This window comes from Caenorhabditis remanei, chromosome III, assembly GCF_010183535.1.
Source record: "Caenorhabditis remanei strain PX506 chromosome III, whole genome shotgun sequence".
In the NCBI taxonomy this organism is placed as follows: Eukaryota; Metazoa; Nematoda; class Chromadorea; order Rhabditida; family Rhabditidae; genus Caenorhabditis; species Caenorhabditis remanei.
This window is the reverse complement of record NC_071330.1, coordinates 11,125,961-11,150,353: the sequence shown is the minus strand read 5'-3', so window position 1 is coordinate 11,150,353 and position 24,393 is coordinate 11,125,961. Positions and strand designations below refer to the sequence as shown.

General features: G+C 38.1%; 9 protein-coding genes across 9 annotated transcripts; 6 read left to right on the top strand and 3 right to left on the bottom strand.

Annotated features, from left to right (window-relative positions):
- Window positions 1-1,207: 1,207 nt before the first annotated feature.
- GCK72_010733 (uncharacterized protein) lies at window positions 1,208-2,948 on the bottom strand (the record flags this gene model as incomplete). Its single annotated transcript, XM_003111711.2, has 6 exons — window positions 1,208-1,407; window positions 1,454-1,631; window positions 1,939-1,999; window positions 2,048-2,472; window positions 2,604-2,791; window positions 2,834-2,948. The coding sequence occupies 6 exons, from the start codon at window positions 2,946-2,948 to the stop codon at window positions 1,208-1,210; spliced, it is 1,167 nt and encodes a 388-aa protein (XP_003111759.2).
- A 3,584-nt stretch (window positions 2,949-6,532) lies between these two features.
- On the top strand, window positions 6,533-10,384 carry GCK72_010732 (uncharacterized protein; the record flags this gene model as incomplete). The annotated part of the gene is made up of 6 exons (XM_053728006.1): window positions 6,533-6,596; window positions 8,836-9,538; window positions 9,587-9,647; window positions 9,946-10,069; window positions 10,115-10,292; window positions 10,339-10,384. The coding sequence occupies 6 exons, from the start codon at window positions 6,533-6,535 to the stop codon at window positions 10,382-10,384; spliced, it is 1,176 nt and encodes a 391-aa protein (XP_053587583.1).
- A 1,475-nt stretch (window positions 10,385-11,859) lies between these two features.
- On the top strand, window positions 11,860-16,140 carry GCK72_010729 (uncharacterized protein; the record flags this gene model as incomplete). Its single annotated transcript, XM_053728005.1, has 7 exons — window positions 11,860-12,005; window positions 12,054-12,147; window positions 12,710-12,832; window positions 12,886-12,942; window positions 12,991-13,047; window positions 13,304-13,383; window positions 15,735-16,140. 7 exons carry the CDS (start codon window positions 11,860-11,862, stop codon window positions 16,138-16,140), a joined length of 963 nt encoding a protein of 320 aa, XP_053587582.1.
- On the bottom strand, window positions 13,300-14,145 carry GCK72_010731 (uncharacterized protein; the record flags this gene model as incomplete). Its single annotated transcript, XM_003111807.2, has 3 exons — window positions 13,300-13,443; window positions 13,684-13,890; window positions 13,963-14,145. 3 exons carry the CDS (start codon window positions 14,143-14,145, stop codon window positions 13,300-13,302), a joined length of 534 nt encoding a protein of 177 aa, XP_003111855.1.
- GCK72_010730 (uncharacterized protein) lies at window positions 15,251-16,103 on the bottom strand (the record flags this gene model as incomplete). Its single annotated transcript, XM_003111524.2, has 3 exons — window positions 15,251-15,472; window positions 15,700-15,804; window positions 15,975-16,103. The coding sequence occupies 3 exons, from the start codon at window positions 16,101-16,103 to the stop codon at window positions 15,251-15,253; spliced, it is 456 nt and encodes a 151-aa protein (XP_003111572.1).
- Window positions 16,141-16,566: 426 nt separating the features above from the next.
- On the top strand, window positions 16,567-20,191 carry GCK72_010728 (uncharacterized protein; the record flags this gene model as incomplete). The annotated part of the gene is made up of 6 exons (XM_003111683.2): window positions 16,567-16,780; window positions 16,829-17,769; window positions 17,817-18,348; window positions 18,397-19,397; window positions 19,445-19,795; window positions 19,841-20,191. 6 exons carry the CDS (start codon window positions 16,567-16,569, stop codon window positions 20,189-20,191), a joined length of 3,390 nt encoding a protein of 1,129 aa, XP_003111731.2.
- A 495-nt stretch (window positions 20,192-20,686) lies between these two features.
- Window positions 20,687-21,749, top strand: GCK72_010727 (uncharacterized protein; the record flags this gene model as incomplete). The annotated part of the gene is made up of 3 exons (XM_003111763.1): window positions 20,687-21,075; window positions 21,125-21,247; window positions 21,296-21,749. 3 exons carry the CDS (start codon window positions 20,687-20,689, stop codon window positions 21,747-21,749), a joined length of 966 nt encoding a protein of 321 aa, XP_003111811.1.
- A 270-nt stretch (window positions 21,750-22,019) lies between these two features.
- Window positions 22,020-22,563, top strand: GCK72_010726 (uncharacterized protein; the record flags this gene model as incomplete). Its single annotated transcript, XM_003111578.1, has 2 exons — window positions 22,020-22,070; window positions 22,123-22,563. 2 exons carry the CDS (start codon window positions 22,020-22,022, stop codon window positions 22,561-22,563), a joined length of 492 nt encoding a protein of 163 aa, XP_003111626.1.
- Window positions 22,564-22,784: 221 nt separating this feature from the next.
- GCK72_010725 (uncharacterized protein) lies at window positions 22,785-24,063 on the top strand (the record flags this gene model as incomplete). The annotated part of the gene is made up of 4 exons (XM_003111498.2): window positions 22,785-22,967; window positions 23,016-23,697; window positions 23,743-23,886; window positions 23,933-24,063. The coding sequence occupies 4 exons, from the start codon at window positions 22,785-22,787 to the stop codon at window positions 24,061-24,063; spliced, it is 1,140 nt and encodes a 379-aa protein (XP_003111546.2).
- Window positions 24,064-24,393: the final 330 nt, after the last annotated feature.

Sequence of the window (24,393 nt, the reverse complement as noted above, 5' to 3'; positions counted from 1 at the left end):
CTACAAAATGGGCATTTTACTGATCGATTTATCGAAATAGTGTCCACACATCTCTGACATAAAGTATGTCCGCATCTTGTCAGAATTCTGGGTGTTCGTTTCTTTGATTCACTACTGTATTTCTTCAAACAAATATTGCATTGCAGTTCTCTAATACTAAACACTTTTCTCTCCTCGAATTCTAATTCATCGTCACTCCCTGAATCTTCTACTGTTTCTTTCAACTTATTAACAACTTCTGCTCCTGGTTCAACTCGATTTACAGTTGGACGCAACTCGAGTTTTCCAATTAGAACCGCATATATATCGACATTTCGTGATCCAGTTGAGTATATTATGCATATTTGGAAAATGCATTGTAATACGTATCGAGAAAATATGAAAGAACTAAAAAGGAAGACTATTAAGAACTGAAAGAATAAAACAGCTTTTGCTAGATCCAAGTGATATTCCCAATTCAGAAAACAAATTTGATTAACTGGAAAAATGAATAATAGTGTTAGTAGAGAAGACGAGTACACACACACTAAACAGCTGCAGTAAGCCATCTGAAAAGAATGAGAAATACGAATTAATTATTGATATTTTCATCTGAATTATATGAACTTACCCCGTGTGTGTGCCCGAAATTGTAGATAATGTAATGAGTAATTGAAGAAATAATAAAAATTCCTCCTGTTCCTATCAGCAAATCTCGTTTACAACTCTTCAAATCTCTATTCCCAGATAGATAATCTATCAGAAGACAAATTGCTTTAATTCCAAATACAACACAGGCGGTGAGAGCAGTGGATAATCGAAAGAATGAGAAAAAATTCAAATATTTTGGACTTTGGGAAAACTTATCAGCAATAATAGAGAAATACATTTGATAGCATGAAAAGAGTACTGTAAGTGTGTGAGTTGCTGTTGCAGCACAGCTAGAATAATCATCATATTTCTGTATGTTCATTTTATTGAATTAGCTGAGAAACAATCGATTCTGTATGGAGGGTGAATGAGTGTGTCACACCAGATGTCCGATGGTAATGAAGGAAAAAGGTGAATAGAGAGTGAGAGAAAGAGAGAATAAAGACATTAATAATCAAGAAAATAGATAAAATATTTACATGAAAAATTGGAGAAAATGTGAGTACAAAATAAACTAAAAACTGGAAATGTTATAAATGAAAACTAATTGACAGTAAGTAAATTTTAAAACTTTGCATTAGTGATATTTTACAAAAAGTGAGCCAAGAGAAGCGCTCGCTGCAAAAAACATAATAATACTGATCAATGTCTCGGCGATACTGTATGAGCCAAGGAATGTACGGTATGCAGAAACGGTGCCAATCCAGAAGAAGAGGAACATCGCCACGAATGTTTTCGCATATTTCGCTTTATCCAATCTGATGGAGACCACCAGACCTGGAAATTAATCAGTTGAATGATCAGATCAGTTCTTGGATATTACAGTTTATCAATCCGAAGAAGAAAATTGTCATGTTCTTGATGTGCTCCATGTCTTCTTCTGAGGATTGATCAAACGGTGGCAGTGACTCGCGAGCATATGCGAATTCCTTCTTAGCGATGAACAGAGACAGTAAGACAAAGACTCCGAAGACGGCTACTTTCGAAGGTGTCCTGCTGATCTGAAAATAACAAATTATGAATTTCCTTGCAGGTGAATGGTATTTTTTCGAGCAGATGTACTCTATTGCATTGACCATTCACAAATGAACAAAGAATTATATAACATGCTGACCTACCCGGTTCAAATCGAAATTCGGAGTAACTGCTAATAACATAGATTAGAATACAGTGAATATTATAGCAAACTGAGCAGGAATAGAGAATAATACAGAAAGTTGATTATATACAGAATATTGCCCCCACTGGAAGAAGATGATTCAGAATCATTTCTGAATATGATTTTCATAGTTTGAAACTGTAAATAACCTTCAAGAAAGGCTCCATCATATCGCAAATTGCTCCGCTCATGCTGGTGAAGCCGATGGATCTGTAAATAAAGAATATTCTTCGGTGTTTAGAGCTAGAAGAACCTTACGCCATGGAGTAGAGAGTAACACTCCAGAAGCTCGCCCGTGCTGGAATGTTGTTTGACTGGACGACAGCAACAACTGCAGTGCTCATGAAAACAGCGAAGAGAGGCACGAGAAATCCTTTTTGTCTCCATTCCGCTCCGAAAATTACCACAGGGAGTGGTTCTCCAAGTGTCGTTTTCAGATTTTCAGCGATTTCTCGGCACTCTCTTTTCAACTCAGTTTGTTGCGCTCCTTGAGCATCGAGCTTCTCCATTTTTGGAATCAATTTGCTCAACAGTTCCAATGCCTCATTCAGTTTCTCCTTGGTCTCTTCATTTTCTCCGGTCTCCGCCAGCAACCTTTCTTCCGTATCTCTCAACCGACTCTCCGCTGTTGTTCTCGCATCAATCTCTCTTTGGATTAGCTGGTCGTTTGATTTGCAATAAATCTGGAATGTTTTAAGAATAAGGGGTTCGAATGAGTATTTTAAGTTTTTTTATTCACTCAGTCTAGTGCCTACATGTTTCAAGATTGATGGGTAAAACCTCAGTTAAAGTTGCAAATTATGCATTATCTTACACAGAGGAAGATCAAGAAAATGACGATGCTGACGAGAATGAAAGTAAATGTCACTGTTAGTGCAATGAAAGTCTGATCTATTTCACAAGACCCATCTTCGATTGATGTTGTGTTTCGGCTTGGAACCTTGTTCGCTTTTTGGTGATCATCATTTCGATCGGTTTGTTCAGATGAGACGCCAAATATCACTAAAAAGAATTGAATTTTTGAATTAATGACAAAATTCATACCTGACAGAATTCTACTTTTATTTGCCATGACGTTTATGCTAGTCTTTGGGCAGGCTTGAGCTGGAGTGAGAGAGACGATCAAAGCGATCACGCTCAGAAAAATCAAGAATCTCATTTTCTAAACACTTACGATTAGATAAGAAAATTAATTACAGTTTCATTTGAAAAATACAGAGCCAGAGTAATATATCACTGGAGAATCGAAAAAAGAAGGATTGAAGAAAGTAGATGAAATACAGATTTATTGAATAAAAAAGAAGAGACATTTGAAAAAACTCTTGATAATGAAATGAATTCGGAAATACCGAAAAATGAATTCTGTAGATGGTGATGGGGTTTAGATGAAGATGGTTCAATCTGGAAATGTGCACAGTTATCAATGAAACATTCATGTTAACTCACGCAGTCGTCTTGATCATGTGATAGCAGTTAACCGTCTCGAAAGACATTGTATGATTTTGAGTGAGAGGAAGAAGACGTCGCAGATGACCGACAGAGGAAAACTCTCAATTTCAGATTCAAATGTTGAGCTCATTCTGGAAGAAGACCTGAAACTATGAATAAGGTTTCTGATTTCAAATTCTAACAATGAAAGTATGGAATACCGTATCAAGTAATTCGATTGAAATCTCATCTGGAATCTTAGCGGGAATAAAACGAGAGAGATTAACTTGGAAAGAGGTTACTGTATACCAGAGTTGCATGGAATTCCGACTTCCGACTGCCGGGCATTTTTCCCACTCCGACTTCCGACTTCCGAGTTCCGGATAAGAAATTTAACTTCCGACTTCCGGATAAGGATTTTCACTTCCGACGTCCGACTTCCGTTTTAGAAAAAATCACTTACATGCAACTCTGCTGTATACCAAACACTCTATTGAATGAAAAGCTAAAATTTCTATGAAAATATAGAAGTTTCAGATGAGAACGTTCACTCTATACAATTCAATAGACATATTCGGAATTACTGTGCATCTTGGATATTTCCTAGAGTAGAATCTGTAGAATCAATTGGAAAAGATGCTTAAAACAAAGATAACAGGCTTCAGAATATATCGTATTATTTTCAGAATTGGAAAATATTACGAATGGGAGGAAAAAATAGAAAAGGAGAATCAGGACGTGACCATGTGGACGGTTTCAACGGCTTTCGACTTGTTTTGTTTCGTTCCGAAGACCTGGTGGAAGTGAAATTCTGAAAAACCTACATTGTTTCCCAACGGTTTGAGAAGGAATCTTTTCGTGTTCTTTTTCGATTTTAAATGTATCGAATGTTAGAAACATTTTATTAAATAATTATCATGAATATCACTGTTTCGATGTTAATAAAATTGGAAAGAACCAAGCTACACGTTTCTTCTTTTTGTTGGATAATCAAAAGAAGAACACACTTCTTCGAATCAAATATTGATATACTTGTTTGGAGATCACCAGTTTCGCTAAATATTCCTTCAAACGTTCTTTGTCTTCAAGTAAATACTTTTGATTTTAATTGAGTTCAAGTGTTGGTTACTGCCATCCATATCTTTCGTTCACAGAGCTGTAGGTATAAATGTAACATCCTCAGTCTAGAGACTTCCTATATGCAATTCGAATTCAGAGAAACAATGCGGAATCAACTTATTTTCAAATTCTTCTTTCTTTGTCAAACAAAGAATAAATTCTCAGGTTTGTTGAGTCTACTCTTTGAGTTTCTGATATAATTTAATGTACTTTATAACTGTATCTGTTGTTCACAATCTTTTTTTCATCCTCTCTTTCAATAGCCCTCAAGATTTCCATCTCCCCACGCGCACGCAGCTTCCTTCGTGCAGTCGCTTTAACAACTCACAATGACTGGTTGTAACGTCAAATCAACTACACTCACCTAGTCATTCAACCTAATAGTGTCAGTAATGGTTGAAAGTTCAAGTTTAATGAGTGGGTTTAACGAAAATAACTGTTCAGAATTTTCAGATTTTATAAAATACAAAAACTGACGTTTCTTTTGAAAATAGAAACCTGATGTTTTTTAGAAATGAATGTTTTTGAAAGAAATTGTAAAACGAATGTTTTTGAAAAGGGAGAACAGTTATTATCGATTGGGAATAATAAAATTCGTGAAGATTCCGACGCGCCAGCCACTTTTATCCTGATATCGCCATCCGAACGTCAATCGTTTCTCAACATTCTGAATGATTTTTGATTGGAAAAGTTTTCCACTAACAATCAGCATTGCACATGCCGTTTAGCGAGAAGATGTCGTAAGACTTCTTCTCACCAATCGGCATATGTCTAAATTACTGAAGTTAGAGTATTCCAACCAAAAATCGATGAGAACGAAAAGAAAAGACGGGCGCAGACGCAGAATAAACTGATTCACGATAAAAATGCCTAAGCTTCGTCGGAATCTTCTACGGCTGACAGAAATCGAAAAAAGGTTCTAGTCTGTCAGGCGTTGTTGAGTCTGCTGTTTTGGTTGAAAGCTTCTGAAGATTTCTCTACAACTTGTCAGCCTCCCAATAGTCTAGAGGAAGCAATTATTTCAAATTTCAGCAAAAATCAATAAATATTAAGAATAAGCTTCAAAAACTGAATTGCATTCCTCCCGCCCAGACTATCAAAAGGCAAACGTTTCGGTTAATGTTAGAGAATCAAAAAAGAGCAGTACCCATCGAATTTAAAATAAAAAACTCATTTCTCAATGACTAAAAATATTAATAAATTATCAGTCACTGCAAACTTGCACAAATCGCAATAAAACGTTCGAAAAACTAGTGATAATAAATGGGGCAATCGCTACCTCACCCCGGAGGATAGAATGATTAATTTGGAACTGCATGACGGCGAAAGGGGCAGATTGATGTCGCATTTTCCCGCAAAAATTGTTGATATACTGTAGAAAATCTTCGTGAAATGTCTTTTCTCAATTTCTGCATGAAATGAACAGAAAATATCAGAAATTATTCTTTAAAAATCGTGTGTTAGTAAAGAAATTTTTAAATACTATTTATCTGGAAAGTTTTTTGCTCAGAAGTTAAGGAAGAAACGTTCGAAAAGATAACTACAGTAATTCATTTTTCGCAACAAGACCCCACACTATTCCTCAACTGTCGGCGCGCGCGCCACAACAATTTTTTGCGGGAAAATGCAACATTAAATCGCCGTCATGCAGTTCCAAATTAATCATTCTATCCTCCGGGGTGAGGTAGCGATTGCCCCATTTATTATCACTAGTTTTTCGAACGTTTTATTGCGATTTGTGCAAGTTTGCAGTGACTGATAATTTATTAATATTTTTAGTCATTGAGAAATGAGTTTTTTATTTTAAATTCGATGGGTACTGCTCTTTTTTGATTCTCTAACATTAACCGAAACGTTTGCCTTTTGATAGTCTGGGCGGGAGGAATGCAATTCAGTTTTTGAAGCTTATTCTTAATATTTATTGATTTTTGCTGAAATTTGAAATAATTGCTTCCTCTAGACTATTGGGAGGCTGACAAGTTGTAGAGAAATCTTCAGAAGCTTTCAACCAAAACAGCAGACTCAACAACGCCTGACAGACTAGAACCTTTTTTCGATTTCTGTCAGCCGTAGAAGATTCCGACGAAGCTTAGGCATTTTTATCGTGAATCAGTTTATTCTGCGTCTGCGCCCGTCTTTTCTTTTCGTTCTCATCGATTTTTGGTTGGAATACTCTAACTTCAGTAATTTAGACATATGCCGATTGGTGAGAAGAAGTCTTACGACATCTTCTCGCTAAACGGCATGTGCAATGCTGATTGTTAGTGGAAAACTTTTCCAATCAAAAATCATTCAGAATGTTGAGAAACGATTGACGTTCGGATGGCGATATCAGGATAAAAGTGGCTGGCGCGTCGGAATCTTCACGAATTTTATTATTCCCAATCGATAATAACTGTTCTCCCTTTTCAAAAACATTCGTTTTACAATTTCTTTCAAAAACATTCATTTCTAAAAAACATCAGGTTTCTATTTTCAAAAGAAACGTCAGTTTTTGTATTTTATAAAATCTGAAAATTCTGAACAGTTATTTTCGTTAAACCCACTCATTAAACTTGAACTTTCAACCATTACTGACACTATTAGGTTGAATGACTAGGTGAGTGTAGTTGATTTGACGTTACAACCAGTCATTGTGAGTTGTTAAAGCGACTGCACGAAGGAAGCTGCGTGCGCGTGGGGAGATGGAAATCTTGAGGGCTATTGAAAGAGAGGATGAAAAAAAGATTGTGAACAACAGATACAGTTATAAAGTACATTAAATTATATCAGAAACTCAAAGAGTAGACTCAACAAACCTGAGAATTTATTCTTTGTTTGACAAAGAAAGAAGAATTTGAAAATAAGTTGATTCCGCATTGTTTCTCTGAATTCGAATTGCATATAGGAAGTCTCTAGACTGAGGATGTTACATTTATACCTACAGCTCTGTGAACGAAAGATATGGATGGCAGTAACCAACACTTGAACTCAATTAAAATCAAAAGTATTTACTTGAAGACAAAGAACGTTTGAAGGAATATTTAGCGAAACTGGTGATCTCCAAACAAGTATATCAATATTTGATTCGAAGAAGTGTGTTCTTCTTTTGATTATCCAACAAAAAGAAGAAACGTGTAGCTTGGTTCTTTCCAATTTTATTAACATCGAAACAGTGATATTCATGATAATTATTTAATAAAATGTTTCTAACATTCGATACATTTAAAATCGAAAAAGAACACGAAAAGATTCCTTCTCAAACCGTTGGGAAACAATGTAGGTTTTTCAGAATTTCACTTCCACCAGGTCTTCGGAACGAAACAAAACAAGTCGAAAGCCGTTGAAACCGTCCACATGGTCACGTCCTGATTCTCCTTTTCTATTTTTTCCTCCCATTCGTAATATTTTCCAATTCTGAAAATAATACGATATATTCTGAAGCCTGTTATCTTTGTTTTAAGCATCTTTTCCAATTGATTCTACAGATTCTACTCTAGGAAATATCCAAGATGCACAGTAATTCCGAATATGTCTATTGAATTGTATAGAGTGAACGTTCTCATCTGAAACTTCTATATTTTCATAGAAATTTTAGCTTTTCATTCAATAGAGTGTTTGGTATACAGCAGAGTTGCATGTAAGTGATTTTTTCTAAAACGGAAGTCGGAAGTCGGAAGTGAAAATCCTTATCCGGAAGTCGGAAGTTAAATTTCTTATCCGGAACTCGGAAGTCGGAAGTCGGAGTGGGAAAAATGCCCGGCAGTCGGAAGTCGGAATTCCATGCAACTCTGGTATACAGTAACCTCTTTCCAAGTTAATCTCTCTCGTTTTATTCCCGCTAAGATTCCAGATGAGATTTCAATCGAATTACTTGATACGGTATTCCATACTTTCACTGTTAGAATTCGAAATCAGAAACCTTATTCATAGTTTCAGGTCTTCTTCCAGAATGAGCTCAACATTTGAATCTGAAATTGAGAATTTTGCTCTGTCGGTCATCTGCGACGTCTTCTTCCTCTCACTCAAAATCATCCTATGTCTTTCGAGACGGTTAACTGCTATCACATGATCAAGACGACTGCGTGAGTTAGCATGAATGTTTCATTGATAACTGTGCACATTTCCAGATTGAACCATCTTCATCTAAACCCCATCACCATCTACAGAATTCATTTTTCGGTATTTCCGAATTCATTTCATTATCAAAAACTTTTTCAAATGTCTCTTCTTTTTTATTCAATAAATCTGTATTTCATCTACTTTCTTCAGTCCTTCTTTTTTCGATTTTCCAGTGATATATTACTCTGGCTCTGTATTTTATTGAAATTTGTTCGGCAAAAAGTACAATTTAAAAAAAGGTCTACCAGGTTGTTTCTGATGAAATTCATCATTCTTCTCCTCAGCGTCATTGTCTCCATTCTTCTTTCAGGCAAGTTTCTATGTTAGAGATATTTTCCTGCTAACTCGGGGATGAATCTCTTTTCCATTAACAAATCGTATAATTGTTATTTTTTCAGTTCATCGAACTGAACACCAAAGGTTGAAGTTGCTCGAAGACAAACGAGACAATGAAGCAGTGACACCAGTGAAGGATGTCCGAACTCCAGATGACCTTGAGATCGACAATATTCTGAACAGCTCGGTGGACAATGAAGGAGGGGAAGAAAATGACAACTTCATCAACGACTCTCCGAATACAACATCATCGGGAGAAGACCATCTTCAGGAGGACACGAAACAGTATTGGCTCCTCCCACTCGCTGTGGCCACTTCGTTCATTCTGGCCCTTGGAGTGTATTCAGTTCACCTGAATAGACAACTTACTAAAACAGAGGACGAATTGGCCCTTGCGTACAGGGATATCGGAAGAATGAAAAGGGAGAGGAAAATTATGAAGATGTGCTTCGAAAAGAAGAGAAAGTCGTGTGAAAGCATTCTTCGAAAAATGGATTTAATCAAGCATGGAGAAGTTATTGAGAAGGCTGAAGTTGCGAATCTCAAAAACATGATGGGTCAACTGAAAATGGGTCTAGTGATGCCAGAAGCTGATGGGATTGTAGGAGAGCAGAGACAGGATGTTGTTGGAAACAAAATTAAAAAGCTTTTCAACGTTCTATCAATCATCCTAGTGTTTGTTGCTACTGTGGTTGTTGCTGTGAAACAGTTCAACAACATCCCTCTTCACAAGAACCGGCTGGATCAAATTGTTATCCCATGCGCGTAAGTTTTATTTGTTAAAGAGAACATTAACAAAACTATGCATTTTAGGTCGATCGGGTTCTCAAGCTTCTGTGGTGCATGCTGTGATTTCTACAGCTTCATCTACAAGGTAATATCCAAACTTCAGAAAAGTTGGAAAACAATATTGTTTCAGAAGCTATTGATTTTCCAAGAATTGCTTTAAAACTTCAAATGCCATGCCGTTAATTTTGTGAATTTATTAGATTGATGATTGCAATGGTAACCAACATTCCAGTATTCTATGCTATCTATATTCTGAAAACTTACAGTACCTAACTGTACGTTTTGCTGTTTTCCTGATGATTCGGGTCGGTTAGTTTTGTGCATGCGCTCTGATTTATCGAAAAAAAAATCCTGAAAGTATTAGAACCGATTTCTGTTTTCAGAGACGCCCTTGGATCCGCGCCTTCGTCCTCTTCTTCTTCTCCTCACTAATGTTTGGAACATTCCTTCTCGAAAACGGCGAATCGAAGACACTTCTTCAATGTCTGCTGCTAGGATTGGTCTTCTGTAATGATTGAAACTTTGTTTGTTTTATTTATCTAACTCTTTCAGGCGACGAGACAGCATCCCAACTGAGGAATTTCAATCCGGCAAAATATTTTGGAGCTGGATCTCTATTCGTTGCTATCCTTTTTGTCTGGACTTATCGCAACGCATATGAGATTTCTATCCCAGAACTGTATTTCGATGCAATTTTCCTCTTCGCTCCACTATTGATGTTCATCTACAGGTAAATTGTTCAAGCCTCAAACTCAAAAAAACTTTTTATATTTCAGCCTAATCCAGCTCAGATGGAAGCCGAGACCCCAACAAAATATCTAATATCACTCACGTGCTTCCCATTCTTACTCAGTGACCAGAACTCTTCACTAACACTCACTTCTTCCCATTTATTGGTTATATAATCACAACTCCACATTTATTACTGTACAATAATTCTTCCCCTCCTTCTAAATCTTATTTTTTGTACAATTACTGTTATTTTAAAATTATTTTTCGAGTCCAGATTATTTTTATAACTCTCAAAACTAACATAATTCGTCAGAAATATGATATCAACTATCCATCTTTTCTTACAACTATTGTGAAAATCACTTTACTATCTTAGCAATAATCTTTTCCATAACTAACTTCTGCAATTATTTAATTTACTTTCTCAACCGGTACACCAGATTTCCTATTCATACTGTATCTCATATTTCCTAAACTGAGAAAAATAAACTTTTCTGTCATCAAAATTACAATGAAGAGTTAATTTCCATTTCCATTTAACAGACTGAAATCAATATTTAAACTCGAAGTGTTAACGTTTCCCTATGTTTTTGCTTGTTCTCCAAAGTGATACAGTATGAATTTCTGTGTTTAACCATTGATTTCTGTTCAATAACCACCTAATCTTCCCGTAAAACATCCATTTATTTCCCTCTGTTTATTGAATGCATCTGCTCATCCCTCTTCTTCTGACTACTCTATTGATTGATTTGGGGACCCCACGAAAATCGGAGAAAACAACTACGGTTTCAAACTGCGCCGCGAATTTGCATTCGTCTGTGCACACTTTCACCGATTTTCGTGGATTCCCTTGATTTGTGTCTTCTAATCTTCCATGGCTGAAGACGATCCAATTGATTGTTTATTTCAATTGGTATTTTCATTCCGACTTTTTTCCTTGTTACTCTTACTTGTATTCCCTTTCATTGCTTATGAATCAGAAGTATTTAATTTTGAATGGATATCGATTCAGCCAACTTTATTCTCTGTTTTATTAATGATCGAAATCATTTTCGAAGTGAAACAGAGAATTGAGAAATACGATCTGAAAAACGGAACAAAACGATCGAGAATATATGAAAGAAATGTTAAATATGGACTTGTAGCAGTGATTATTTGTGATAACATTCCCATCATTTGTGCTGTATTTGTCCCTTTTCACACACATGTAAGTCCTGTTTTCAGTCGAGAATTCATTGAAACTTGTATCATTTTTAGACATTGATTCCCAAAAAGATATTTTTCGTATTCAGTGCAAATTCAGAAAGAACTAAAATTACTTCCAGCTGTTTCTCTACGTTGCATATCTATTCACAATATCAGGGACACTCATCTCCGTAATGTTTTTATTTTGGGAGTTTTCATTTCTAAGAGTGAATTCGTGGAACGGCACATTGTTGTTCAAAAGGAGTACTTGTCTAATCTCTTTCTATTTGATATTACTTGTTTATCTCTGTCAATCAACAGAGAATACAAGACATCCTAGAGATCAAGCGTCTGCTAATGTGTTTATACTAGCTTATGGAATGTTGTCATCAATCACAATTTCGAAGTTGCTCTTTCTTTTTGATAGTAAAGTTGTGGGGAAATCTCAATATAGGAGATACATAAAAGAAGACGACTCAGAAGTTGGAATGAATTCAGAAGATCTCACGAGTGTTAAGATGGCAAGGTATACTGTAAACTCAGAAGTTAGTTATTCGAAATTCAACAATTTCAGATGTGATGAACTAGTATGTCAAATTTGTCTCCGAAATTATAACGAAAAAACGAAAGGAAACTCACCTAAAATCTTGACAGGATGTGGACATACAGTATGCCAGCTCTGTGTTAGAAAATTGAAAAGAAAGACTCATTTCGACTGTATTCCATGCCCATTTTGTACAGTTGATACGACATTAAATGGGAGATCAGTTGATTCTCTTCCAAAAAATTATGCAATTATTGGAATGATTCGAAAGTTAGAACAAATCGAGAAGACTCAAAAATGAATAAAATTTTAATGAATTCAATGTAAGGAGATCAATTTTTACTATGCTTCCGGGTTTTAATTTCATGTATTATTCTTTTGTTTTTTGTTTCAATACATAAATAAAGATGAAAAACACACTTATATCAACAGGCTATAGCTATGACGATTGTTTGTTTAAAAAAATGGAATATAGTGTAAACTCTCTAATAGAACGGCGGGCCATCCTATTTTTCAGTATCCCTACAAGAGGACCACGTTTTTTAAAATGTTGATTTTCATAGTTTTTTAATTTTTTATCTCTTTTATGTTTTAGTCATAAGATCTGAAAAATGGAAAAAAAGATTGAGAAGTTTTTTCGTCTTCTCTTGTAAAGAAGTCATTACTACGATTTGTTTCAGTTTCAGACTGCAACTTGTCAGAAGATTTCTGGAGACGTCGGTGACGAGGCCGTTATTCAACCTGATTTTCTCGTTACTGTAAGCCCGCATCCTTTCAACATTCCCACTGTGAACTGGGAAGATATTTTGGTATATTCTTTAGATACAATGTTACTTACAAACCAATAATTCATGGCTTTCAGAAGAATATTCCAATAATTCCGTCGCTTGTCCTACCGACACTAGATCCGAATCTTCTCGTAAGTCCTGTTATAGCTTATTTCTTTCTGAGAACCTCAATATTCCAGGCAAATCTTCCCACAATTCGTCCGTTAGTCCTGCCAACACTTGATTCAGTTTTTTGGGTGAGAGTACAAAATATATTATTTGAAACTTCTAAAGTCTAATCTGGAAGAATCTTTAAACGATTCCTCCACTCCAATTGCCAACGTTGGATCCAAAGTTTTGGGTGAGTTATCCACTCAAATCTTAACTCTACAATTCGATCTATTAATTAATCCAATTTGATGAACAACTTTGAAAATCAATCAATTTTAATAAAGAATGAAACAGAAAGCATGGAATGAGGTAACAGGGAAACAAGTTATAAACAGTTATTAGGTAGCGGTGGTTGTGGAAGTTTGGGCGTTGGTTGCAGCGGTGGTCTTCTTGCGACGGCACAATTTACGATGGGATTGCCAGTGAGTCTGTTGACATTCAACACTGCAGTAGGCGGTGTTCCAGCAGCAATGGTAGATTGCCTGCATTCATTTCATTATTTTTATTTTTAAAAACCGTGTTTTTGAACAGAGGATAAACAAATAAGTTAAAGGCTCGCCAAAACACTGAATTCGATTCGAATGAACATGAAAACTTGAACATTTCTGCAAAAGAACTTTTTCTTTTTCAAAAAAATTGCATTTTGCGCTAATTTCTGGCGAATTCAGTGTTTTTCATTTACAACTCGCGTGTTTTCAATCGAAAACAAAACGCGGGCGAACCTCATTCTCACACTGACAACACCACTGTTTCTTCTTTGCTTCGCTCATCTCTCGACGGTGCTTCTCTGTCAATTTCGCGTTCTCGCTCTTCAATTGGTCTCGATATTTCGACTCCAAATCAGTTCTCGTGTGTTCGAGTTCATCCTTGAACTGTTGAAGCAGTTCAGAACGAATATTTTGCTGATCCGACAGGAATTCTTGGTGGAGCTGAAAAATGAATGTTGTTGTTGGGCTGTCAGACAGAAAACGTTTCAACGAAGCGGTTTTTTCTTTACAAACCTTTTCTGTCAACTCGACAAGCGCTCTTTCACGAGAATTGTGATATTCGGTAATCCAGTGCTTCTGAAGCTCAGCCACCATGCGTTTTGTGCGATCATCGACAGGTTCTGACATATCGTCATTTGGCGTTTGGAAGTTGTTCTCTTGATCAAAATCTGCCGAGCATTTCTGCTCGTCAGCCATTTGTTTTTCTGAAAAAAAGAAGAAAAAATGTTTAGTTTGCTTGAAGAGATTGAAAACCGAGAAGCTGAAATTATTTCTGAAAGTGTGCGGAAAAAACAACTAGACTCCGAAATAACGGCGGTGCGGTATGTTTAGCGAGAATGACTTTGAACGCACGGTGATTTTTTCGGTACCACCTCCTTTCATTCTAACGAATTTTTCTGGAAAATTGCTTAAAATTTACCGAAAATTTTCTATAATTACCCGAGGTAACTGGAGGATCTATAGCAGTTAAAAAGAATTTTCCGGAAATTTTCAGCCATTTTCGAGAAAAACTCGTTAGAATGAAAGGAGGTGGTACCGAAAAAATCACCGTGTGAACGGTGAAAAGGAAAAGAACAAGTTTAAAATACTTTCGTTTTCATCAGCCCAAACTTATTATTTCCAGTTTATTAGTTTTTGTGAGAAATTACTTCTATCAAAACCATTCGATTTTTTACGGTAACTGACTCTTTCTCTTCATAGTGTTTTTCTTTCCAATTTCCCATCCTTGCTTTGTCAACTGGATTCAAGGCAATGACATGCTTCATTTCGCGATATACCGTAAAACCCTGTAATAGAGGCGCACCTACCGGTACCTGTTCGCAGCTCTTGGTTCCCAGAGGAAATATCAAAAAGCTCTACACTACACTGACAAAACATAGCTTAATATTCATAGAATATTACTTCAGTTGAAAAAATTTTCATAACTTCAATGCGATGGGATGATCCAAACTTGCTTGCGGGTGCGCCTTTATTACAGGTTTTACAGTGATTGGCTACTCGAGGGTAATCCTCATACTTGTCATTTGACATCCCGGCTATGGGAGAAATTATTTTGAATCTTAATCTTAAAAGATAATCTTCAAGTACCTCATATCACTGTATTCAATGCAAAACTACTTTCATCAGCTTGCTATAAATAGATGCCTCAAAATTACTAACGACGGTTGAAAACTTGAAATCGACCCGCCCCGTGACAAGTAGTAATCCCCAATCTCCCGGTCTATTGGAAGATGATTCCCTTTTCTTTATTCTCAAAAAAGAACAGATTTGAAACAACAACGATTTATTGTTAAAACAGTATTTATGAAACAAGGGAAGCAGCTGTTCCGGACTCGTACTTCCAGGTTGGTGGAAGTTGACGCTTGGTTTTGTAGTATCTAGCCAGACGGTGGATACGGGACTCGACGAGAATGAGTCTGTACTTGCTGTCAATGTCCTTGCGAGATCTCTCAAGATGCTTGCGGATAGCGACAGCCTTCTTGACGAGATGGTACAAGTCTTCTGGGAGCTCTGGAGCCATTCCCTGAAAAGAAAATGTTGATTATTAACAGTAAGCACTCACAACGTTTAGATGATGCAACTACCTAAATTGTCATCGTGTTATTGAGATCTAATTTAAATACAATTACACCTCACCCAAAAACAAGATATTCTATATAGCTCATTTTGACGGCTGGCATGGACAAGACTGAGTCCTATAACCAGTGCTTTTGAAGAGCTGACAAGTTTTGAAAAGTTCATTTTTCTCACCTTGGACTTGAGGATACGGAAGATCTTGTTTCCAGCGAGACGACGGACTTGTCCGACTCCGTGGGAATCCCTGAGGATAACTCCGATTTGGGATGGACGAAGACCCTGAATATTGACATTGTTTTCCGCCATCGACATCATAAGGAAATGGAGACCGATTTCTCGGCCTACACATTTCCTGAGCTTAGCTTAAACTTGAAAGCTAGTAGCTCTGTTGGTGATCATATGGCAGTTATCGGAATCGCACCAAGTAACTCCTCAGATCAATTGCAAACCTTCTTGGCCATCTTGACGATTTGGTCTTGGACCTCCTCGGCGGTCATCTTTTGCCATGATGGAACAGAGCGGCGGTATGGGATGGCCGACTTGGCCATTCCCTTTCCTGGATTGTGCATGCGACCCATGGTTGATGCTGATTACCTGAAACACAATGAAAATTAGTTACAAGTCTTCCGCCAATGAAGCAACGTTCAATAGACACGGAGGATATAAATAGTAATCAATAAAGCCTAATTTGGAAAATTATAAATTATTCCTTAAAATTTGTAGTCAAAACACGAAGAAGAAAAATAAATAAATGTGAACGAGTGTAGAAATAATATTTTAGTTGTGCGGGTGACGAAATATTACTGGCCTAAAAAATTGACTACGGTCGCACTCGTTTCGCGTGTGTTTCTTTCGCTGCAGGAGCCTGCCGGCCGCAGCCTCTGTACCTTTAATCGTGTGGTTTGTGACTTGAGACGATTGCACAACATTGCATCGCCTTGCTTAACGTTTTGGCGTTTTGATCAGAAATCGTATGATGAATATATAAAAAGAACATTTTTCACAGAAATAAGTTGTCTTTATTTTTAGACAAAGGTAGTTATGGCCGACACTATAGGAACATCATCTAATATTACAACTACATCGTCTTCCTCTCGACCTCGATCAAACAGAGGTCGTGGAGGACGTTCCCGTCAAGCTCCACGCCAAGACGGAGAAAATTCCGCTGAAAATCAAGATGCGGCACCTTCGATGAACCCGCGAGGAGGACATCAAGGTTTTAACAAAAACAGACGGACCAGAGTTCAAAAAGATGGTTAGTTCTAAACTTTCACTGAAACGTGGTATATTTTTAATGTTTCAGGACCGTCTGGAAATCGTGCTGAAACACAAATAAGCCATACTTTCAATCCAAACGCTGCAACTTTCAACCCATCACAATCTAATACATTTAATCCTAATATTCCACCGCCGTTGTTACCATCGAATTCGGTTGACGTACCTCCGAATCAGAATATAAGGCAACAAAATCAAAATTCAAGACGTCGTGATGGACAACAAAATAACAACCCGAACTCTAGACGTCGTGATGGACAACAAAATGATCAACGTCGACAAACTGGAAACCAAGAACCGCGAGAGCAGCAACAGAACCCCATGAGACAACAAAATAGGAACCAACAGAACCCGCAGCAAAACAAAAATGTGAATGCGGGCCCATCAGGACAACATCAAGAGAATAGAAGAAATCAAGGTGGTTTCAAAAGAAGTCAAGGAGCCCGACGACGTGAACAAAGAGAAGAACCTCTGACAGAAGAAGAAACAAAAATGCTGGCTGATAAACCTCTGCGAGAACGTCTAGTTTATCTTCTGGAAAATAACAAATACGAATGTGCTATTTGTTACACAAGAATTACCACCCGACAAGGAGTTTGGTCTTGCAAAACCTGCTATCATATCTTTCATATTTCAACCGGATGTATCACAGACTGGGCTAAATCCAGTAGAGACAAGGAAGGAGCCAACACATGGAGATGCCCTACATGCCAAACTGAAAATGAAACGATGCCTTACAACTACCACTGCTTTTGTGGACGTATGAGAAACCCAAACTTTCGCGTTGGTGAAATTCCACATAGTTGTGGAGAGATTTGCGGAGGAGCTAGAAAGTATGGTTGTCCTCATCCATGTAATGAACTTTGTCACCCGGGTCCATGTGTCGAATGCAAGCTACATGTAACGAAATCATGTAATTGTGGAAAAACGAAGAAAAGCGTAAGGTGCGGATCGGGCCAGAATGTTATGGTAAGAATTATACCTTTTTAATAATTTCTTCAAGTTCTATGATTCAGTGCGATATTGTTTGTGGGAAGTCTCTTTCATGCGGACAGCACACATGCGAAAAGATTTGCCACTCCGGTGAGTGTGGAGATTGCACAGTATTTCTGGAACAAGATTGCTTCTGTGGAAAGTTACCAAAAGAAGTACTGTGCAATCCAGCAGCTGGTGAAAAATATTCGTGTGGGTCTGAATGCGATGGTATGTTCGTTTGTGGAGTACATCGTTGCACAAAAAAATGCCACGATAAGGAGTGTGGAGAATGCGAGACTGGAGTACATAAAATCCGAACATGTCCGTGTGGCCGAAACACTCTTCAGTCGCTTGGAATTATTAGAACAAAGTGCACTGATGCAGTTCCAACTTGCAATTCGATATGTGACAAATGGCTAACCTGTGGAACACCAGGGAAGAATCACAAATGCCGAGAAAAATGCCACGACGGGCCATGCCCACCGTGTAGTTTAAATACTTCTGTGATCTGTCGTTGTGGAACTTCCAAGGGAGTTATCCCATGTGATGAGTATTTGGAAATTATGAAAACTAGTAAGTTATCAGTACACATTTATGTATGATAAATTCACCAATTTTCAGCTGGAGAATATCTTTGCACAAAAAGGTGTCGAAAGAAGAAGTCTTGTGGTATGCACAAATGCCAAGAAGTTTGTTGCATTCAGGATGAACACTACTGTCTTCAAATGTGCAATAAACGTCTGTCATGTGGAATACACACGTGTGAGAATGTGTGTCATGCTGGCCAATGCCGTCCTTGTCTTCAAGCAAGTTTCGATGAGCAATTTTGTCATTGTGGAACGACTGTTCGAATGCCTCCAATTCCATGTGGTGCTCGACTCCCAGTTTGTTCTCAACCATGTGCTCGTCCACACATTTGTGATCATCCGGTGACCCACAAATGCCACGGTGAACAAAACTGCCCACCATGCACACATCTAACAGATAAGACATGTTATGGTGGACATACAGTTCGCAAAAACATACCATGCCATATCGAATCTGTCTCATGTGGAATCGTTTGTCAAAAGCCTCTAAAATGTGGCGTTCACATTTGTCAAAGAAGCTGTCATGGAGACGAATGCGAGAAAGAAGGAGAGAAGTGCACGAAGAAATGTGAAACGATTCGAGAATTATGCGAACATCCATGTGCTTTACCATGTCACGAATCTTCTCCCTGTGAACCGAGCTGTTGCAAAGCTAATGTTCGAGTGACATGCGAATGTGGAAGAATCAAAAAAGAAGCGCCATGTTGTGAAGTGGATAAAATGATACAAACGAAAATAGAGAAGGAAGAGAGTGATAAGGCGGACTCCGGAGATGAAGACAAACCAGGAAAGCTCAAAAGATCATCAAGTTTCTCACAACTGAACTGCATGAAATGTGATGATGAGTGTAAGAAGTTAGAGAGAAACCGAAAAGTAGCAGAAGCCCTAGAAGTAGATACAGATGAATATGGAATGAACAAGCTGGCTCCCACGATTTCCTTTCCCTGCTATCTCAAAGAGATGGTTCGTACGAACCTCGAGTTCGTTAAAAATGTTGAGAAGGTTTTCATTGATCTAGTTATAAAAATTCTTAGCGTGAGTTCGAAAATAATTGTGGCAAGTTGAAATATTTTTGTTTGCAGGGAGAGGCATATCATGATGTTTTCCGATCACACCTCCCCCCTATGAGTATTGAAAAGCGTCGTTTTGTTCACGAGTATGCGAACTTCTTCAATATCACATCTGAGAGCGTCGACAGTCCGCCCAAGCGGAGCATCGTTTTGACTGCAGTTCGTGGAAAGTCGCATCAACCTCTTATTTTGATCAGTGATCTCGTAAACTTCAAAGGAGCTTTAAAAACTCCAGGACCAGCGGTTATTCGAAAAGATTTGTTAGATCAAGCTATGAGTAAAAAGGAAGAGTCAGAAGGGCTTATGAAGCCGTTGAGATGCACTGAAAAAATGGTAATCAGACGAGAAGCTCGCCCGATGAAGGTACCGTAGTCGTTTTCTGTTGGAAATCTATCAGTTATATTTCAGGAAATCGTTGCTCCGATACCTCTGAAACAGCAAAACCAATTCGCACTGCTTGGAAGCGATGTTGATTCCGATGACGAGGTATCCACAAAAAATGTCCCCACAACAAGTGCCACTGGTACTTCCCCTCCAAAAGACTGGTGGAACGATGATCAAGACTCTGGTTGGCAGAGAGTTCAACAAAAAGAAATTATTGTCGAAGTAGAACGAGACATGACTGAAGAAGAGATTGAAGCAGCAAAGATCCTCAATGAAGGTCCAACTTGGGAAGATCAAGACGATGAAGAATCTGCTAATGCAACCAGTAGCGAAACTATTCAACTTGAAAAAGAACCAGTTCAACCTATCGAATAATTTAGGACATTAGGCTCATATCTTTATTTTTTCAACATTTCTCGATTGTACGGTTTCCTTCAATAACATTTCCTGCTACTTTTGATCTATACGGTTCAAGCATTACGATTAATAAAAAGTTATAGTGCTTCTATTTAAAAAGTGGGAAAACTTTGTTTTCTCTGGGTTTTCTTCCCTGGTTAATTTTTGTTTCTTTACGATCACGGAATATGAAATTATAGTGATTTTTTTTTTTGATTCAGCCAGCTTCATCCAATTCGATTTCCAGAGAGAGGGTCACAAGTTCTAAAGTTTAGCAGTAAAGACGGGAGTGTGCGCGTGACTGAAAATATACGCAAACACCGCGACGCCTGAATGCGGAGGCAGCAGAGTTTCACAATTTTTTATTTATTTTCTGTTGTTTCTGATACCAAAACTTCTTGATAACTATCTCTGATAACTCTTACCTTGTTTCAAAACTTCAAAACTGTTTTAATCTTCAGAAACTGGGTAAAAATGCAGTGCGACGATGTGACTTGGAACATTCTGCACAAAGGACAGTGCTCCTACAAGGCTTGGTCCAAACCAAAAATGTTCTGCCGTAACGAGATGAATTTAACTGGTTTGTGCAACAGAGCTTCGTGCCCGTTAGCTAATTCACAGTACGCCACTGTACGTGAGGAGAATGGAGTGTGCTATCTCTATGCAAAAGTTGTCGAACGATCTCACTATCCTCGTCGTCTATGGGAAAAGACAAAGCTATCGAAGGACATGAACAAAGCACTTGAACAAATCAGTGATCAATTGATTCATTGGAGTGAGTATGTTAGACACAAGTGTAAAGCTCGTCTCATCCGAATTCATCAGTATTTGATTCGAATGCGCAAAATGGCCGTTCGTGGAAAGTGAGTTTGAGAAATTACTTGTTGTAAATTAAAAACTTCTTTTTTTCAGTCAGAAGAAGTTGATTCCAATCGGTCGCAAAGTTGAGAGACGTGAAAAACGTCGTGAGGAAAAAGCTCTCGTTGCAGCAAAGTTAGATCACGCGATTGAGAAGGAACTTCTGGCAAGACTCAAGTAAGATTTTTAATTAGAAACTTATTTATATAAATTTATCTTCTTCAGACAAGGAACGTACGGTGATGTATACAACTTCCGTCAAGAGGCATTCGAGCAAATGCTCGAGAATACAGAGAAAGAGCTTGAAATTGAGCAAGAGGTGGAACAAGACGATCCGGACACTGGTGAAACACAGTTCGTCGCCGATTTCGACAGTTCTGATGATGAAGAAGATATGGAGGATGGTGGAGACGGACATTGGTCTCCAGAAGAGACGGACAGTGAGAATGAAGAAACATGGCAGCAACAAGAGGAGGAATCAGATGGAGACGATGATGGTGAAGATGGAGGTGAGCCAATGGAGGTGGACGAGCCACCAAAGAAGAAATCAAAGAAGGAGGTTAAGAAGAAGACCGTGAAGAAGGCTGCTGATGGAAAGAAAAAGAAGCTGAAGAAGAGAGCTCATGTTGAGATTGAATACGAAGAGGAAGTCGAGCCAAGACAAAGAGTCAAGGCCTAATTTTTCTTGCTACGCGTCTTCACTATCGTTATTATTTGATTTCTTTGTTGTTTTGTTGTTATTTTTATTCTTTTTTATCCTCTTCCCACACTCGTTCCTCTTTTTATTTAATCCTGTTCCTAAGTTGGTCCATATCGAATGAATCAATGTTATTTCTAGAATTCATACTCAATTTCATTTCACCGGTTTTGTACCACCTTATTTATCTCTTACTTTTTGAATTGCATTTAGTTCTCACCAAATTTGTTCAGAAGAAGCCGGGAGAAAACCATGGACTCGCCCGCGTGGATGTTCACAAAGGCGCTCAGCCATAGACAAAAAGTGAGTTTTTGAAAGGCTAAACGATGATATTAATTTCTGTGCACGTTTATAGGTAACCCGTCTCTACAAGCGTTGCCTTCGCGAAGTGGACAATTGGTACGGAGGAAACAATCTTGAAGTTCGTTTCCAAAAATGCATCATCCGTGCTCGCTTCGATGCAAACAAAGATGAGATCGACACTCGCAAGAGCCAGATTCTTTTGGCCGACGGATGTCGTCAATTGTGGGAGAAGCGTCATTTTAAACCATTCCGTTTTGCTCTAGATCCAGGAGGTTCCAGCTACGACCGTGAACGTGAATCACCTGACGAGATTGTCGATTCTGATCAATGGACATTGGCTGAACGTGAACAGTTCCCATACTACTTCAATACTCGTGAACAGAGAAAGAAGGAGTTGTTGGCTCATTGGGCCAAGATTGAAAAGGCTTGGGATGAGGAAATCGCTTCGATTCAAACTCAATTGCCGGCAGCTGCCCCAACCGTTTCGAAATAAAACGATTGATTAATAGAGAGCGAGTCCTATTCGTCCGTAGATCGAACCTTCTTTATTCATTTTTGCTTTTAAAAATGTAACGTGACTGAACAAAATAAATATAGCTGTATGTTGCTGGATTTGTGTTATATAATCGAAGGTTCTCAGCCTTATGTGAATTATTTGTGTTCCTTTTATTCTGAATATATCAATTAAACCTTTTTGTTCAGTAATCTATCAGAATGGATGGATCTACCGGGTTCACTTGTGTCACTTGCCGTGTCGTTTTCGAGACAGCCGAGTTGCAGAGAGATCACTACAAAACTGAATGGCATCGGTATAATCTCAAAAGACAAGCTGCAGAATTACCAGCCATTGGATTCGAGTTATTCAGTGAAAAGGCCGCGTCGTTCAATCCAACAATGGTAGGCATCATCCAGTAGGCCTCTCATTTATACGCGTGAAATTTTCAGCCAGCTGTTGCCCCAGAAGTCGAACCATTGTACTGCAAAGCATGCAAAAAGTCTATAAAATCTGAAAATGCTATGACAGATCACGTGGCCAGCAAGAAGCACAAAGATAATGAGAAAAAGAGTCAGGAAGCAGTGAAAAAAGGTCCGAAGCAACCAAGAAAGAAGCCAGAGAACATGCCGAAGAAGGAAGAGTCCGTCAAAGAGAACGAGAATGAAGAGGAAGATGATGATGATTCGAGTGGGTGGGAGACAGATGAAGGAGAGGAAGGAATCGAGGAATTGAACGACGATGACGCTCTTCCAGTCACTTCATGTCTTTTCTGCCCACAAACCAAACCTACCATGGAAGAGACGCGTAAACACATGAGCTTTCATCATGGATTCCAACTTCCAGACAGACAATATTTGGTTGATGAACTCGGATGTCTCAACTACTTGGGTCTCAAAATTGGGGCTGGACGTACTTGTATCTTTTGCCCAGATACTAAGGGAAGATATGAAACGATTCAGAGTTGTCAACAACACATGAGAGACAAAGAACATTGCAAGCTTCGTAGAGACCCACAGAGTATGATTGAACTGGATGATTACTATGACTACAGTCCAATGTACGAAGGAGACGACGACGAGAAGAATGATTCTGAATTGTTTGATGACGGATGGTCTCTCACTCTTCCATCTGGTTAGTTATATATGTTTAAATCAGCATCTTCTTAAAATTTTACAGGAGCCAAAATCGGTCACAGGCAACTTCATCGTTACTTCAAGCAATACCTTCGACCAGTTGATGGAACACAGAGACTTGTTTCGAAAGCAGCTATCGATAAAGCAAGAGGATTTTATCCAGCCCTTGCTTGGACTGGAACAACTAGTATGTTTTTTTCCTATAGTTTCTTATTCCAATTTACGTATTTCAGCTGTCGAAGCGAAGAAGGTTGCCCGCGATATGAAGTTTGTTGAGCGTTTCCGTCGCCGTTGTGAACTTCGCAGAGCCGTCAAATCGAATAAGCTATTCAAAACGAATGGATTCGTTGGAGACAATCATTGATCACTTCATTCCTGTCTTGTTTTTGTTTTCTAATATTGTTTTTTTGCTGTTCACCTGTTCATCACTGTTAATCCCGTTATTTTTAACTCTGAATAAAAATGAGTTCGTTTAATTCTTGTACTTTTCGCAGTTTGCACATCAAATGCTTTAGAGAGTATAATTATATATATTCCGAAAGAACCATTGACTTTCTGATGTTATCAGCTGAAATTGTCTTTATTTGGCGCACACGGAGCAAGAACTAAATGCGCGTAAAATTCGATGCCTGTGTCCGCAACGTTTCGTCGTAGTGTTTGCAGACTTTCCAAAGTCGAATTTTCAATGTAATTT